General features: G+C 37.5%; 1 protein-coding gene across 2 annotated transcripts in view; it reads right to left on the bottom strand.

Annotated features, from left to right (window-relative positions):
• doc2b (double C2-like domains, beta) overlaps positions 1-14,976 on the bottom strand; it is a 67,828-nt gene that overhangs the window by 16,325 nt on the left and 36,527 nt on the right. Inside the window, exons 3-6 of one of the 2 annotated variants that reach the window (XM_077547366.1) lie at positions 13,759-13,782; positions 8,527-8,601; positions 5,591-5,700; positions 1,207-1,333 (exon numbers count right to left, since the gene is read on the bottom strand). In XM_077547366.1, the coding sequence (XP_077403492.1) occupies positions 1,207-1,333; positions 5,591-5,700; positions 8,527-8,601; positions 13,759-13,782 (336 nt within the window). The remainder of the gene's footprint in view (positions 1-1,206; positions 1,334-5,590; positions 5,701-8,526; positions 8,602-13,758; positions 13,783-14,976) is intronic. The other variant, XM_077547367.1, reaches the window with a different exon arrangement.

Genomic DNA, 14,976 nt, shown 5'->3' with positions numbered 1-14,976 from the left:
TGTTTCACGATAGAGTAGCGTAACAGGAGTTCAGAACATTCCCAGAGAAATGCTCCCATCCTGTTAAAAACATTTACATATACAATATGAATGGACCGTTGATTTTCCTGCTAAAGTCGTTTAATTTGGGAAAAGTTGGGAGTCAAATCCAAAGAAAATCATGAAGCATTTTTGATGTGTCCTGTCTATTGTTTCAGTACTAACAGCAGCTAACTTTTTACGTTTGTATGTTGTACTTTTATTATGTTCATGTAAAACTGCTTGTTGCAAATTGCCAGTTCACAAAATTTGCCAAATTTGACCAAATGTATTTGGCAGAACGAATCAGCTGCCAAAGTTCTGAAGTTTGAATAACAATACCAAAATCTATTGCAACTATTTACAGAAAATATCATATCATTTGTCAAATTTGGTAAAAATATGAGGTATACAAAAACTAAAAATGTGGTCTCTAATCAAAGTAGATGTATGTTGTACTTATACTTCAAATGAAAAAACAAAATATGTCACCAATGGCCGGTTCATACTATTTGTCAAATTTGATCAAAATCTTTGAGATGAAAAAATAAATCAATTAAGATTGAGGCGGAAATGACCTGTCGGCAATGTCAAAGTCGAGTACAAGTTTTTTGAGTTTGAAAAAAATCTGCCTCTAATTGCCCAAAACGGTGTTCAAACTACATTGGGATATCTATTTCAAATTGTGATGAAAACCTTTTTTTTTTTTTGCTCTCTCACCAGAAACACTGTGGACTCAAATGATTCGAATCACTGATTAAAGTTTCAGCCACACCACTTGATTTGGTTCACTGACTTGATTTGTCCGATTGACTGCAAACACCGAATTATTCCGTTTTTTTTTTAAAACTTCACAAATAAATCACGATACGTCACAGGCTTTGTCCGTAACTTGACGACTGTAATGGGGGCTCAGGTTGAGCCCATTAAATGAAGGTCCAGGTTCAAAAGAAAATCACATTTTCTTTAAATAGGCCTTGGGGGAGGTCTCTGTAATGTGTTGCCCTACGGGGTAAAAGTTGAGCTAATTAAAAAGCACAGCAGACCGCCTTTGTTCAGGTTTACCGTCTAAAGCCTTGTCTTTATTTTGACACATTTATATTTAGAAAAGTTATAAAAAGTACACTGAAAGTGACTGACATTTATTTTTAAACAAACAAAAAAAGGTAAACGGACTGAGCTACTTACAGGTAGCTGTTTCTCCAGGCAGTTGTTGAAGTTCTTGGTTTGGTTGGGCTTCAGCTTCTTGAGGGGGATTCGCGTCTCACCGATGAATTCGTTGTGGCGGAATTTGTCCTCGTCGCACACCGAAATCCTGACAAAGGGATACAAGGACAATAACCACAGACTCAGATCATTTTGATTCAGTGGTTCGGGTTCGCATGGAATGATTCGGTCCTCTGGCTGGAGTTAGCCGACTCGGCATGTGCTATCGACTCGGTTGGCGGAATCTGACTTGGATAATTCGCTTCAAAAGTTTGGGAACTAGCTGAAAACATTGTAGATTATGACAATGAGGTTTTCGAGATAGTGGACTTGTGCGATTTGGCTCACTGGCTTGAATGAATGAACTTTAACACCACCGTGTCCGATGATTCGACTCACTGACCGAAATTAAAGGGCTCTTGGTAAATAGACTAAGATGAATTGATTCTCTGACTCAAGTTTGCAGATCCACAGAACTCAGATGTTTGATTCATGTTAGTGGATTTAACCAGAAAAAATGCTGACTCGGAGGATTACATTTGCCGACTTCAATTAGCAGGCCCACTAGATAAATACTGCTGACTCAAATGATCTGAGTCAAGATATGTTGACCGACTCATGTCTGTGATATCAGATATTCGGCTCAGTGAATTTACTGGAAACACCGTGGACAGTCTGAACCAATGACTCAAGTTAGCGGACTCACTAGCAAAACTCGACACACTCAAATGATTCGATGAACTTGTACACATAGCACACTCAGATGATTCACTTCACCAAGCTGATTTAGTGGACTTTTTACCGGGAACTTCACTGATTCAGATGATCTCGTTCACTGACGAGTCAGAGGATTCAATTCATTGGCACAAGTTAGTCGATTCACCCAAAAAAACAACCCCACACTGGTCTTTACGACGGCGTATTAGGGCCACGTATAAATATATATATATTTAGAGGGTGGGGGCAATATTCCGAGAAAAAAAAAACTTGCAAATTTGCCACTTTATAAACTCGCAAATTTACGTTTTTTTTCTCGCAAATTTGCCACTTTATTAAGTGGCAGATTTGCGAGAAAATAACTCAAAAACTTACAAGAAATACATGTAGTGTACTACTCGACTGTTTGTGCCAATACTTTTCATTCAGGTTTCCAAATAAGGAGATATTAAATGCTTTAGCAGACATTAACCATATGATGTTAAGCATTCTTGTGTACCGTTGGTGTACGGCCAGCGACAAAGACGCTTCGCTTTGCGAAGGTCCACACCCGGACGATCAAGCATTGAAGTTAATTAGTTAAAATGTATATTTACTTGTTTATGTATGTTTCCGGAATTATTATTTACACATTCATACATTTTGGCATTTTTTTGTACAAGTATCTATGTTGATGTGTCGAATCTGCTGCTCTCCGTCATTCACTAGCATAATATGCTAGTGAATGATTGGATAGTGTTAGTCAGCTGATAAGGGGGTCAGGAAGTGTTGTCGCTCTAGCTGCGGTGAATGATGAGTAAAGTTTAAATTTAAGAATGAATCCGTCTCCATCCTGCCTTTTCGCTACGTGTATTTTTCCGTAAGTTTCTGAGTTTTTTTCTCGCAAATCCGCCACTTAATAAACTCGCAAATTTGCGAGATAAAAAACTCGTAAATTTGCGATTTTATAAAGAGTTTTGTTCTCGGAATATTGCCCCCGCCCTGTAAATTATTATTTTTTTTTATAAGTGGCCCTAATACGCCGTCGTAGGTCTTAGATTTGCTGGCCTCACTAGAAAAAACACAAATGAGTCAATTACAACAGAATCAGATGATTCCGTTTAATTACTCGAGTTATTAAAACACTGGAAACACTGTCGATTCACTGACTCAAGTCTGATGGATTCATTTAATTGACTGGAATTAGCTGATTCAACAGACCAAAAAATAGTCAAATAAGGACATAATTCAGTTGACCACCGAAAAACACTGCAGACTCCAACAATTTGATTCATTGACTCAAATGTACAAATTCACAGAAAATGCTAATTTTCATTCTCAACAGAAAACAAGTCATCCACAAAGCTCACATTGCGGCATAAAGGCGCGTTTCAAGTGCTTCTCTCCGCATAATCGGCCAGCAAAGACGTGTGGCCTTTGCCAACACGGACGCTTTTGCATCATATCTTTAACGGAATTACCATGAAATGACAGGACATAAAAAAAAAGACCGCACACACACACACCAGTGATGTGCCGCGCGGACGGACAGGTGCTGCTGAATTCAATTTAGCCAATGAAATGATGTGCGCTGTGGAAATGTGCAGAGGCTTCGCTCACTGCTGATTGTTTGTGAAAAGGCTTCATCAGCGATGGACGGGGGGGCCGTGTGATGACACACATATGTACACGCGCACACACAGCGTGTTTGCAGAGCATTGATAAGACCGCGCTCGTACAAATAATAAATCAACTGCACAACATTCTCGACAGCTCGTACCAAATAAAAGCAAGCGTGAAGAGAAGAGCTTCGTTATTTGACCGGAGCGAGTCTAAAAGCGCAGTGAATCCTTGTTTATGGTAGGGTGATCAGCCAGGTAAAAACCTGCAATATAGGAGACCTTTTTAGTTTGTTTTTTTATTGATTTAGTTCTACACCTTCAACACACGTTCAACAAATGAAAACATAATTTAAAAAGTATTCCTCAATGCTTGTTTGACTCTCTCACTGTCAAGAATTCAGAGACAAACTAAATAATAGCTGAGAAAATGTCAACAACAAAAAATTTCACAACAAATAAAAAAAACATTTCTTTAAATTTTCAAAATTGAATGAAAATGGGGTATTTTTCCTCAAATGACATTTTTTGTAGATTTTCTTTAAAAAAAAAATCTTTAAAAATTAGGAAATGGTATTTTAAATAAATGGTGATTTAAAAAATTTAACTACTGTAGTTGAATTGGGAATATTTGAAAAAGTGTGATTAAAAAAATAATAATAAAAAAAATCGGAATTTAAAAAATAATCTCGCTAAATTTTCAAACATTAACAAAAATTTAGAATAGATTATTTCTCGGTGTAATTTTACAAATTTAAAAAACTAACGAAAACAAAACAAATTCACAAATTAATATGGTCCAATTAACTGCAAAACAATACCAAATTTCACAGAAATTCCAACATAAAAACAACTAACAGTCATTGATAAAAAAAAAAAAAAGCAAACAAAGTAAGAATTTTCACCATCATATTTTGAAAAAAAAACAAAAAACAATACAATAAAATATTAGTTTAGGCCGGATAATAATCAGAGTTCCTTGACCACTTGTGTTTACATGTGTTCAAGTAGAACTCAGTGCTGCCCATAATTTTGTGGCACAACGTGGTACTACATTCAAGGCGGTCAACTCTAAATTTGCTTGTAAAAACCCATTAAAAAGGTTTCTTAAAAAATCTGAGATACAGTTAAGGTGGAGGCAAATGATGACACTCGATGTAACGTGTACATAATAATAGCAAATCTCATTTTGATCTTTGCATTCTGTTGCATACTTTCAATTTCGGAGTCTAAAGAAGCCTGCTGTTGAAACATAATGAGACGGCCTTATCTTATCTCAAACTAATGAGTGACTCCACTATCTCCAAATCTCTTCAAACAATGACTTGGCATTTTGAATATAAGGATGGCAAATAATTCGCCCTCGAAATGATGAAATGAATCTCATTACTTGCTAAGTCTTTTTTTTTTCATGTCATGTGTTTAAGACTGGCAGTGATGAAATTGGACTTCCATAGAGGGATGATCCATTTTAGCTTGACTGACATCTGTAAAGAACCAAATAGGAAAAGTACAGAGAACAAAAAATCTGGTGGACAAAGTGAATGTTTAACTTGTTATAAACGCAACGCTGATGTTATGCAAGGTATAAAGTGTGACTTCACCGTTCTGCGCTCCTTTTATTTTTATCGAAGTGTTATCAAGTGCTGCGCGTAGGTTACATAATCATATGCATTGTGATAAGTAATGTGGAGCGGAGGATTTTCTTTTCAAAGCGTATAAAAGTCGTTTCTATGACTACCAACACAATTGGAAGTTTAGAACAATCTAATAGGGATGAGAAAAATTCTTCTTAAAGAATTTTTTTTGTAAGAGACTCTTGCAAGATTATTTATATTATAAGACGCTAGAATCGTACCAAAAAAAAAAGAAGTAAAAACTAAGCGTAATACAAGTATATTTTGGAAACAAAAAAGTCAGGAAGCCATGCCAGAAAAAAAAAAAAAATTCAACAATTATGAAAATTCAGCCCGAGACCCGTTGCACATGACATGCAACTATTATGAGTGGACCCACCAAAAAGTCTGAGGTAAAGGTAAAGCAAGGAGTACCTGAGTGTTTTCCGGACCATATCTTCATCGGTGATGCCGTAGTAAGTCAGCGTCTCGCTCCAGACGGGGTTGAGCGTGTTGCGCAGGGTCTTGGTTCGAAGTTTATTGGCCTGTCAGACAGACGGACGGATGGACAGGACAGGTCGGCGGATCGAACAGGAAGAGGGAAGAAGCGTCCCGATCGACTAGCGGCCTTGCTTCCCGGAGACAATTCAGACCTCGGGTGTCGCTTTCATTGACAAGATTATGTAAAAATCCTCGACTATGTGAGAAATCAATCCATTTCAAGCAATAGACGTAATTTTTGATTGAACGATGACTGATCATGCCATCGCTTGTTTGTTTTCATTTTATAGGCCGTTAATACCCTACGTGTTCTGCTACAGACAATTTTGTTGATGTATCGTCAGAAATAGGGCTGTGAATTGCGTAGTACCTGGCGATTCGATTCGTATCACGATTCATAGGTCACGATTTGATTCAATACCGATTAATGCCGATATGAATCTATAAATGGCTTTTTGTGATTTTTTAAAACTCAAATTTAGAAAATACTAATCAGTAAACTTGTACACAGTAAGATTTGTATGAAAATGTATTTATTTATCTGAAACTTCAGGCTTATAACTGAGCCACTGCATTTAACAAACAGGTTGCAGTCTGTTTCATGTTTGAACAGCACTGAAATTAAATATTAAGACTTAATGTTCCATTAATTAATATAACATTCTTCAATGCTTAATCAGTGAATCCTAACCCAAAGTAAAACGTTTTGTTGAATATTCCCATAAAAAAATTGATGTTTAAAAATCGATTCGGCTGCATTTCGAATCAATTTGAAAATTGCGCGCTGTAATATCGCGATATATTGCAGAATAGATTTTTTTTTAACACCCCTAATATATATATGTATATATATATTTATTTATTTATTTAATATTATGAGGACGTCTTGACACACTCATCCTCCTCTTTTACTTTTAAGTTAATTACTTGCATAATTTAAAATGAAAAAAAAAATGACCCCAGTAGTTTGACATGAACAAATATTCTGAATATCATACGCTAACTTTTACTAAATGCTTTACTTTAATACATGTAGTTATGTTTATTGTTCGAACACAACCTGTGCTACCTTTAACATAGCCATCTGCTGTCAGCTAAATGATCATCTCCGGTCAAAATTAATAGTGATTAATCTGCATTTTTTTATACATGATTAATGCAATACTTTTTGGGTGATTAGTCAATGAGTTAACGCTTTAACTTTGACAGCACTAACATTTATATTTACATATATTTTTCAAAATTAAAGTTTGACTTCCAGAAGATTACTCAAAAATATACAAAAGATTTTTCATAATATTACAACTTCAATCTTGAAAATATAAAAAAAATATCTCAGAAATATAACATTTCTTTATCGTGGTATTTGGATTTTAGTTGTAGAGCCTTAATTATATATTATTATTATTATTATTATTATTTTAAAACATCACCAGTATTCTACTAGTGCGCTGAATTGTCGCCTATCCATCGATTTGTGACAAGACGGCAACAACTTCATTCCGCAAATGTACTCGACTTGATTGGCCGCCTCAGGAAGTCACGGCGAGGTTTGGGGCCAAGCATTGCGTTTTCTGATGATCTTGACAGCCGTCTGGTACGCGAGCGCATTGGAATTCAACGCCAGCGTTTCGCCGTCCTGCCAACAATCGGCCTAATGCCGGTCAGGTGCAGCTTTTAAAAGACTCAAGGTGTTCTTGGCAGATGTACGAGCACCTTGAACATCGCGGGAGCTTTGCACCAGGATGGGATCGTCAAAGGGGCAGCAAAATTCAATTTCAACGGGAAAATTAATTTATTGCGGCTTGGTGTTCTTTTGTCATTGCTTCAAGGCACAAGCGAGTCATCTTGTGACGCATTTGTCATTTTTTGTCGTAAATCAAAAAAATAATAATTGAGATGAAAAGTTGCATGTTTGCGATGAAAAATCGTGTCTTGATAAAAAGTTAGATTTTTTTTTTAGATTGTCATACCTTGTTCACTTGAGAAAAGATTTTTGATTTTAAGCTTCAGTATTGAATATTCGCCTACACGGGTAACACTTTTGACAAAAATTCATGTGTATTTTTTAGATAAAAATCAGATTTTTTGTTTAGATTAAAGTTGTTTATTTTTTATAGAATTAAATATCAATAAATAAATAAAAACGCTCTGCTCTCACATTTATACATTTCATGCTGCAGACGCTCTGTCAGGTCGAAATGTTATTCAAATGTGGGGGCGGTCCTAAGCATGTCTTGGGTTGGGCTTCGCTATTGCAAACTGCCTAGAGTGAGTGGGTCGGCGAACAAGGAAGTCTCGCCGGCTCGCATCTTGTCCACTGTCACCACAACTTGCGACTTGAGTTGCTCGATAACAAGTCATGGTGACAGTGGACAATATAGCTGTCCATTGCTGGAGCTCTCCATACAAGCCGGCGAGGCTTCCTTGTTCACCGACCCGCTCACTCAACCATCGAAAGGCAGTTTGCAACGACACCCTTAGGGCCGCCCCTCATTTGAATAACATTTTGACCTGACAGAGCGTTTGCAACATGAAATAAATAAATGTGAGAGCAGAGCGTTTTTATTTATTGATTGATATTTAATTCTATTCATATATTTATTTTGACATTTATTTATATACATATATATATTTTTAATCTTGTTTCTTTATTTTTGTATTTAATTTTACTTTTGTTTATTTATTTATTTATATATATATATTTATATTGTTTTTATTTCCATTTATATTAATTTTTTGTATGTAATTTTTCAATTCTATTTTTATATTAGTTTTTTTATTTTCACTTTTATTAATTAATTAATTAATTTAGTCAATCATTTATTTATTTTTAATTTTGGAAGATTTGGTCCTCCATAAAAACTTACCTTACTGGCACCAGGTAGCAGGTGCAGCTTGACATAAGGGTCTGAGAGCCCGTTGTGGTCCATTGGCTTGAGCCCCTGCCAAAAACCAAAGAAAACAAATCATACACAAAAACAGAAACACAAAAAACATGGTTGACAAGGTGTGAAAATGCTCGTATGCGTAATAATGTTGCCTTGTCCAATTAAAAATTCGATTTGTTGTGTTTAAGAAGTTTACTTTTAACTTTTAGCTCATTTGTTTTGACCCCACAGTTCTATAGTCCCAGTTTTAATTAGGCCTTGTGAGGGTCTTTTTTTTTTTAAATCACTTTTCAACGCCTTTATCTATTTCCGATACCAAACAGGCGGCAGCCCTGTACGTCGGAAAAGACGGTGTAAAAAATGCTGTGGAAGGCACCCCCGCCGAGTGCGAACGTGACGCTGATGAAAGACGCTCGATTATGGGGACTCTCAGCGGATGTGAGCAGAAGGAAGGTAGGCGGGTCCAACACCACCAAGCCAGCGACAATTTTGCGTGAAAATCCACGCCCGTCCCCCGGCTCACTTTTTTTACTAATATACATCAAAATAACTACCATAGGCCGTTACTTAAAACATGAACTCAAAAATCTAAAAGGTTATTTTAAGGTGGAAAGGCCATGATTACCTGTCATTGCTAGCGTTATATTTTCATAATTTTATTTAATATATTTACATTTTATATCCACTGGAATTACATTTTAGAGAATCCACAATTTAAATCAAATTTGCAAAATGTTTTACTGTTTTTTGAGGGCAGACTGATTTTTTAAAATCTGACCCAAAAAGTTGCCAAATTTTGCTAAATGATTATAAGTAGAAAAATAGGCAACAATTTTGTCACTTTAGTTTTTTGCTTTTTAACATATCTCTTTTTTTTATCTTAGCCTAACTTTTAAAATTAAATGTATTAAATTTTTATCTGGCAAACTCAATTTAGAACAATAAAGTTTTCAATGTTTTTGAATGCTTTTTTGTGTCACATGGAACAAAATAGCAATTAGTTGTTTTTAACCAAAAAAAAGATTTGAAAGAAACTGAAGGTGCTAAAATGTCTCTTTGGGGTAACTTGCAGTAAAGATGTGTGAAATTTTACTGCATGCTTTGAATGGGAACAAAAAGCGCCATCTGGTGAACAAACTGTTCAAAGTGCATCAAGATAGAAGTCAGATCAAAAATTGCGTTTTCAATGCTTTTCAATCTGGACTTTTTTCAGCGCTCACAACATAATTGCCATTTTTGTGTGTGTGTTTGTGTGTAATTTTGCCATTTTTGTCGTATTCAAGGAACAGAATACATAAAATAATAAATAATCCCGTGCATTCACTCACTGTTACTGATATCTTCTTAAGGGTTTTAATGCCAAACTTGACTGGCATCTTATTTAATGTGACCACGAGAAGTAAATAAATAAAAGCTTATTTGAAATTTCTTCCATTCCTGTCGTGTCGCGCAGAATGACAAACGGCGAGCGGCCTGGATGCGAGAGTCAATTTACAAGCCCAATCTCCTCGCCAGCCGTGACCCTCCTGTGTCTCGTCCCCTGCCTTATTTCCTCTCGTTCCCGGGTGAATCATCATCCCCGTATATATGTATGTCCCAAACACAGGTTTCATTATGCCGCCGTTGAATGATAGTGCTGGGAAGTAACTAAGTACAAATACTTTCTGTGTTAAGTAGCTTTGAGTCAATGAGTTAAACCACTACATCTACTTTTACCACAGTCATTGACTCTTGCTTAAGTATAGAGTGCGAATACGTTGAGCCCCTGTGTGAAAGAGACAGCTGCATCAGCGTACACTTTTGGACACTCCATTGATCGTAATTAGCGATTCATTAGAGACGGATGACCGTGGCGGAAAGGCAGATGGGCGACATGCATCACAATGTCGCCAACGGCTGCCAGCAAGAAGAAGAAACATCTGCTGACGCTTATAGCTAATAAGTCGCTTTTATTTCCCAACACATTTCTTGGGAGTCCGGCACTTTGAATTGATCAACAATAGTAAGTTGGTAGAAAGTTAGCAACTTGGATTTCAATGAGAGAACAGGGGAGGGGGCTATACAGTAAATAATATTTTCGTTTTGATGCTGAATGTCCAAATAAGTTTGTCTTGTCCTTGGTGGAGGTCTACGCGCCACGTTTGCTCCCAGAAACATGTTCTATGTTAAATATCACTATGCTCCCAAAGACATATTTATATGTTTTTAAATGTTTTTTTTATGCTAGAGCATACAGAAGGCTTTGATGCAGCCTCTGAACTGAAGAGAATGCTTGAAGCAATGGTAGTTATTACAAAAACGGCCAGCAGGTGGCAACAGAGTATAAGAGATCAACCAGGGCCATGTTGCAAAAAGGGCTATTTTCCCCAGTGTTTTCAACAGATTTGTGAATAATGACGAAAGTTAGCTATATTCTAATTCTAATTGCTGCAAAACGAAAACAGATAGAAATATACTTTTTAAGAGACTCAAATCTTTCTTTTGGTAGGAGCGAAGGGGGTTGCTTCAGTGAAAATGTCTGGGGGTGAATGAGTTAAGAGTTTTTCCAATGGTAGTTTTGGAGGAAAAAATACTGGGTGGGCCATAAGATTCCATATACAGCAGTGCTTTGAGATATGAGTTAAATTTGTCAATTTTTGGGGGGTGAAAGTCTTAATTTAAGGATACACAGGAGGTGCGTGATCCATGTCAAAGCTATTCAACCTTGGCGGAGGTCTACCCTCTCCCGAGAACCGCAGCAGTCATTTGTGATTCATCTTGCCCAAACTGGGTGTGTTCTCGTGTGTTTGTTTTGCGCGCACACACACTTTGATTTCCCACGCCGTTAACAGCCTCCTCATCAGCGCCGCATAAGTCTTCATTATCATATCTGACCGGGCTGGTGACGCCAGGGAGGACAAGGCATCAATCACGGATAAAAACGGGAGCACTGCGACAGGACTATCAGAGGTGGCTAATGTACTCACACTGTACTTGAGTAGAAATAAAGATACTGATGAATCAACTTTTGTTCTTAAGTGAATGTAAAATAAAGAGAAAGACTATGAAAAGTCCTTAAAGGGGAAGTCAACCATAAACATTTCTTGACAATAATATGTTATATGTGACCTCACTAGTCTAAACATAACATTCTGATTAATATTACATTTGTGGAATATGAGTTATGAAGCAAAATCCAGCTGTTTTTATCCATCCGAGGGGGCGGCCATTTTGCCACTTGCTGCCGAGTGGAGATGACATCAATGTTGCTCAGGGCTCAGGCAACGACCAATCACAGCTCGCCTGTTTTCTGAAGTTGAGCAGTATTTGGTTGCTACCTGAGACATGAGCAACTGTGATGTCATTTTCACTCGACAGCAAGTGGCAAAATGGCCGCCTTCTGATATTGAAAATAAAACTGCTGGATTTTGCTGCTTAACTCATATTCCACTCATGCAATATTAACCAGAATGGTTAGTGGCGCTGCAAAGAACGTATTATTTTTAATAACATTTTTTGGGGGGGTCGACTTCCCTTTTACGTATGAGTAAAACTGAATTTTTACTGTCAATTGTATACTGTCAATTTAAAAAAAACAAAAACATGAGCTATCTAGGATTAGCTTGACTTTCCACATGTTCGCAAAGCTTTGCTAACATTGAAAACTGACTACCAAAATAAATGTCCAAAATGAATTTATGATAACAAAGATTATTAGTGCAATCGGTAGAATGTGACTTTGTTCGCGTCATCTGTTATGTTGCACATTGCGACATGCAGTTAGCTAGCTAGCTAGCTTTGCCGACACCAAAAAAAATGCACCTTCCCTTCGGATAGTCTGCTGATTTAGAGTGCCTTGTTTTTCATGATTTTGAAGCCAATTTGATCCAATTGCTGATTTTTTTTTAATCAGTCAAATTTGGCAGGGCTGTTAACAAACACTCTTCTTTGTGGTGTGTCCAATTTTACAAGCATTATTTATTTCCATTACAGCTACAAATATTGCAACAAAGTATTACTGCTAAGTGGATTTCACCCATAGCTAGGGGGTGATTCTGCTGCGGGGAAGCACCTGGGGTCTTGGATGCTTGACGCGAGGGCCGAGTGATGGCGGCGGGTGATGGAGGCGGGTAATGTGGCGGGCCGGGCAGATGGGTCCAACTCATCACCGGCGAGTGTCAGCGTTGATGACGCCGCCGATGAGGGAGGAGAGGAGTTACGGCTCAGGGGGTCGCACGGGGACGGCCCGGGTTGATGAAGACTCATTTATTTTTGCAGGGAAACAAAGGCTGAGGCGAGGTAGTATCAGAGAACGGAGGCCAGATGCAGCCTGCGTGCCTATTGAGATTTAGCATTCGCGCCTGTGCACTGTATCGCAGATTTTGAAGTGATTGTTTGTATGTTTTTTAGTTACATTTTCAGTTTACACTTTATTTATTTTAATAAATTCAATAGCAAAATTCTAACAAGAAATGGCTCTCTCTAAATGTTTACAATTTAGAACTACCGGTATGTCCTGTGTGGCACTAAGTTCCACTTCCTGTTTTTTGAATGTCGCCATAACAAGAATCCCAATAGATAAAATCTGAAAAAAAATGTTTCTCAATAAATGTTTACAAATTGGAACCCTCATTTATTATGGAAAGTTCCATTATTTGTTCTGCGGTTGTTCTCATAGACAGTAAATAAGCTGATTAGCAAAATTCCAACGACAGTATCAGATCTCTTGCAATTTGGAACCAGGCTTGAAGTTCTATTCCATGTTTTCTAATGTTTTTTTTTTTTTGATACACCAGAAATGTGAATGGGTCAGTGTGACCCGCTGCATATTTAGAATTTACAACATTCTTTTTTTTAATATAATGGGAATGAGTGTAAAGTGTCCTCCTAAAAAAAACACTTGTACATTCGACAAATATTTTTTGAGCATTTTAAATGCGCCATTTTGACCCGCAACATAAAAGGAGGTGAATTTGGGGGTGGGGGTGGAAGCGGGCGGGTCAAATTGACCCAAAAGACACCAAGAGTGTTGAGCTGAGAAGACTGGGAGTGACCAGTGAGCAGGTTCAGGTTGAGTACGTTAAGGTGTGGAATCACAATGAGGGAAGTCTGAGGGGCCGGGGCGGGGGTTGCGGGTGGGATGTCAATCAGGGTCCGCTGGTGGTTGTGGATGCTTGTGGAGATAAGACGAAACGATTGAGTCAAGGGTTGGAGCTTATCTTGCAGGCTTACCTTCTTGTATCTGGGCACAGGAAGCTGTGTGTGTGTGTGGAACGCAATACACAGACATGAAAGCATGCAAAAAAGAAGAGTGAGTTGGGGAAGAAAGGACAAAAGAGTCATGAGATTGAAAAACAGAAAAGTAATGGTGTCATAAATTAAAATGATTGCACATGATATGAGACAGAAAGTGCGGTGAAACCTCCAAAGTTCAACACAGGACTTTTTTCAACAAAGCAATTTATGTCAAGTTTGAGGTTTTGATAGTCAAACTGTCACCCTGAAAAACTTTGATTAATTGTAAAGGCGTTAGCATAATTAGCTTAGCGCACATATTTCATGTTAACCACTGAATAATATCACTGAAATAAAGGAAAATTACTCGCCCCTTTGAATATGCTTGACAGGTAGATGTGTGGAGATTAAATGAACGACTTCATCACATTTATACAGGAAAATGGATAATCGGGCACAATTAGGACATTTTCACTTAGGTGTGCACTCACTTTTGTTGGCGGCAGTTAAGACATGAATGAGTGTGTGATGTGCACTGACTACTTTACATTAGAGCAAACCATAATGTTTTTAGTGCTAAAACAAAAATACAAAAACATATGAATCACAAATAAAGAGGTGTTATTTATTTATTTATTTTTATCCAAGCCTATTTCCTACTGTTTTCCTACATTAGACCCCGTTTGTATTTCACCATGAAAGATGGCAACTGGCAGACTTTTCAGGCAGCGGTTGCTGCGGTTACACGGCATAGCTCGTTTGTCACACCACAATGTTCTTCATTCCTATTGGTCGTCACAAGGTCGAGTGTTTTATCAAAAGACAAACACAAGTGTTGCTGTGTACCGCAAACCAAAAAGCTTTGCGCCGCCTACGAAATCATTCGCCTTACAAACGATCGCACTTAATAACCAATCACATCTGCCATCTGCAATCTTCGCCTAACAACAGATTTAAAACACAACTCCGCTTTTCAGGGGATTTGAGGGTACAATTGTAAACCCAATTTCGCCAACTTCAAAAAATAACCAATCACATGTTCACAATTGAGCCACTGAGAACTAGAGTTGGCTAACTCCATTTTTGTCATTTTTTAGTCAAAATGAAGGGTTAGTTTATATTTTCATATCCAGTCCATTATTGGACTCATCAGTGCAAGAGTGGACCAACTCACAGTCCCAAGATTCTAAAAATTTCCAACACTCAGAAAGCAAA

The sequence above is a fragment of the Vanacampus margaritifer genome, chromosome 16 (genome assembly GCF_051991255.1).
Source record: "Vanacampus margaritifer isolate UIUO_Vmar chromosome 16, RoL_Vmar_1.0, whole genome shotgun sequence".
NCBI classification, from domain to species: Eukaryota; Metazoa; Chordata; class Actinopteri; order Syngnathiformes; family Syngnathidae; genus Vanacampus; species Vanacampus margaritifer.
The sequence above is the reverse complement of the archived record's forward strand: the minus strand, read 5'-3'. Positions and strand labels throughout refer to the sequence as shown.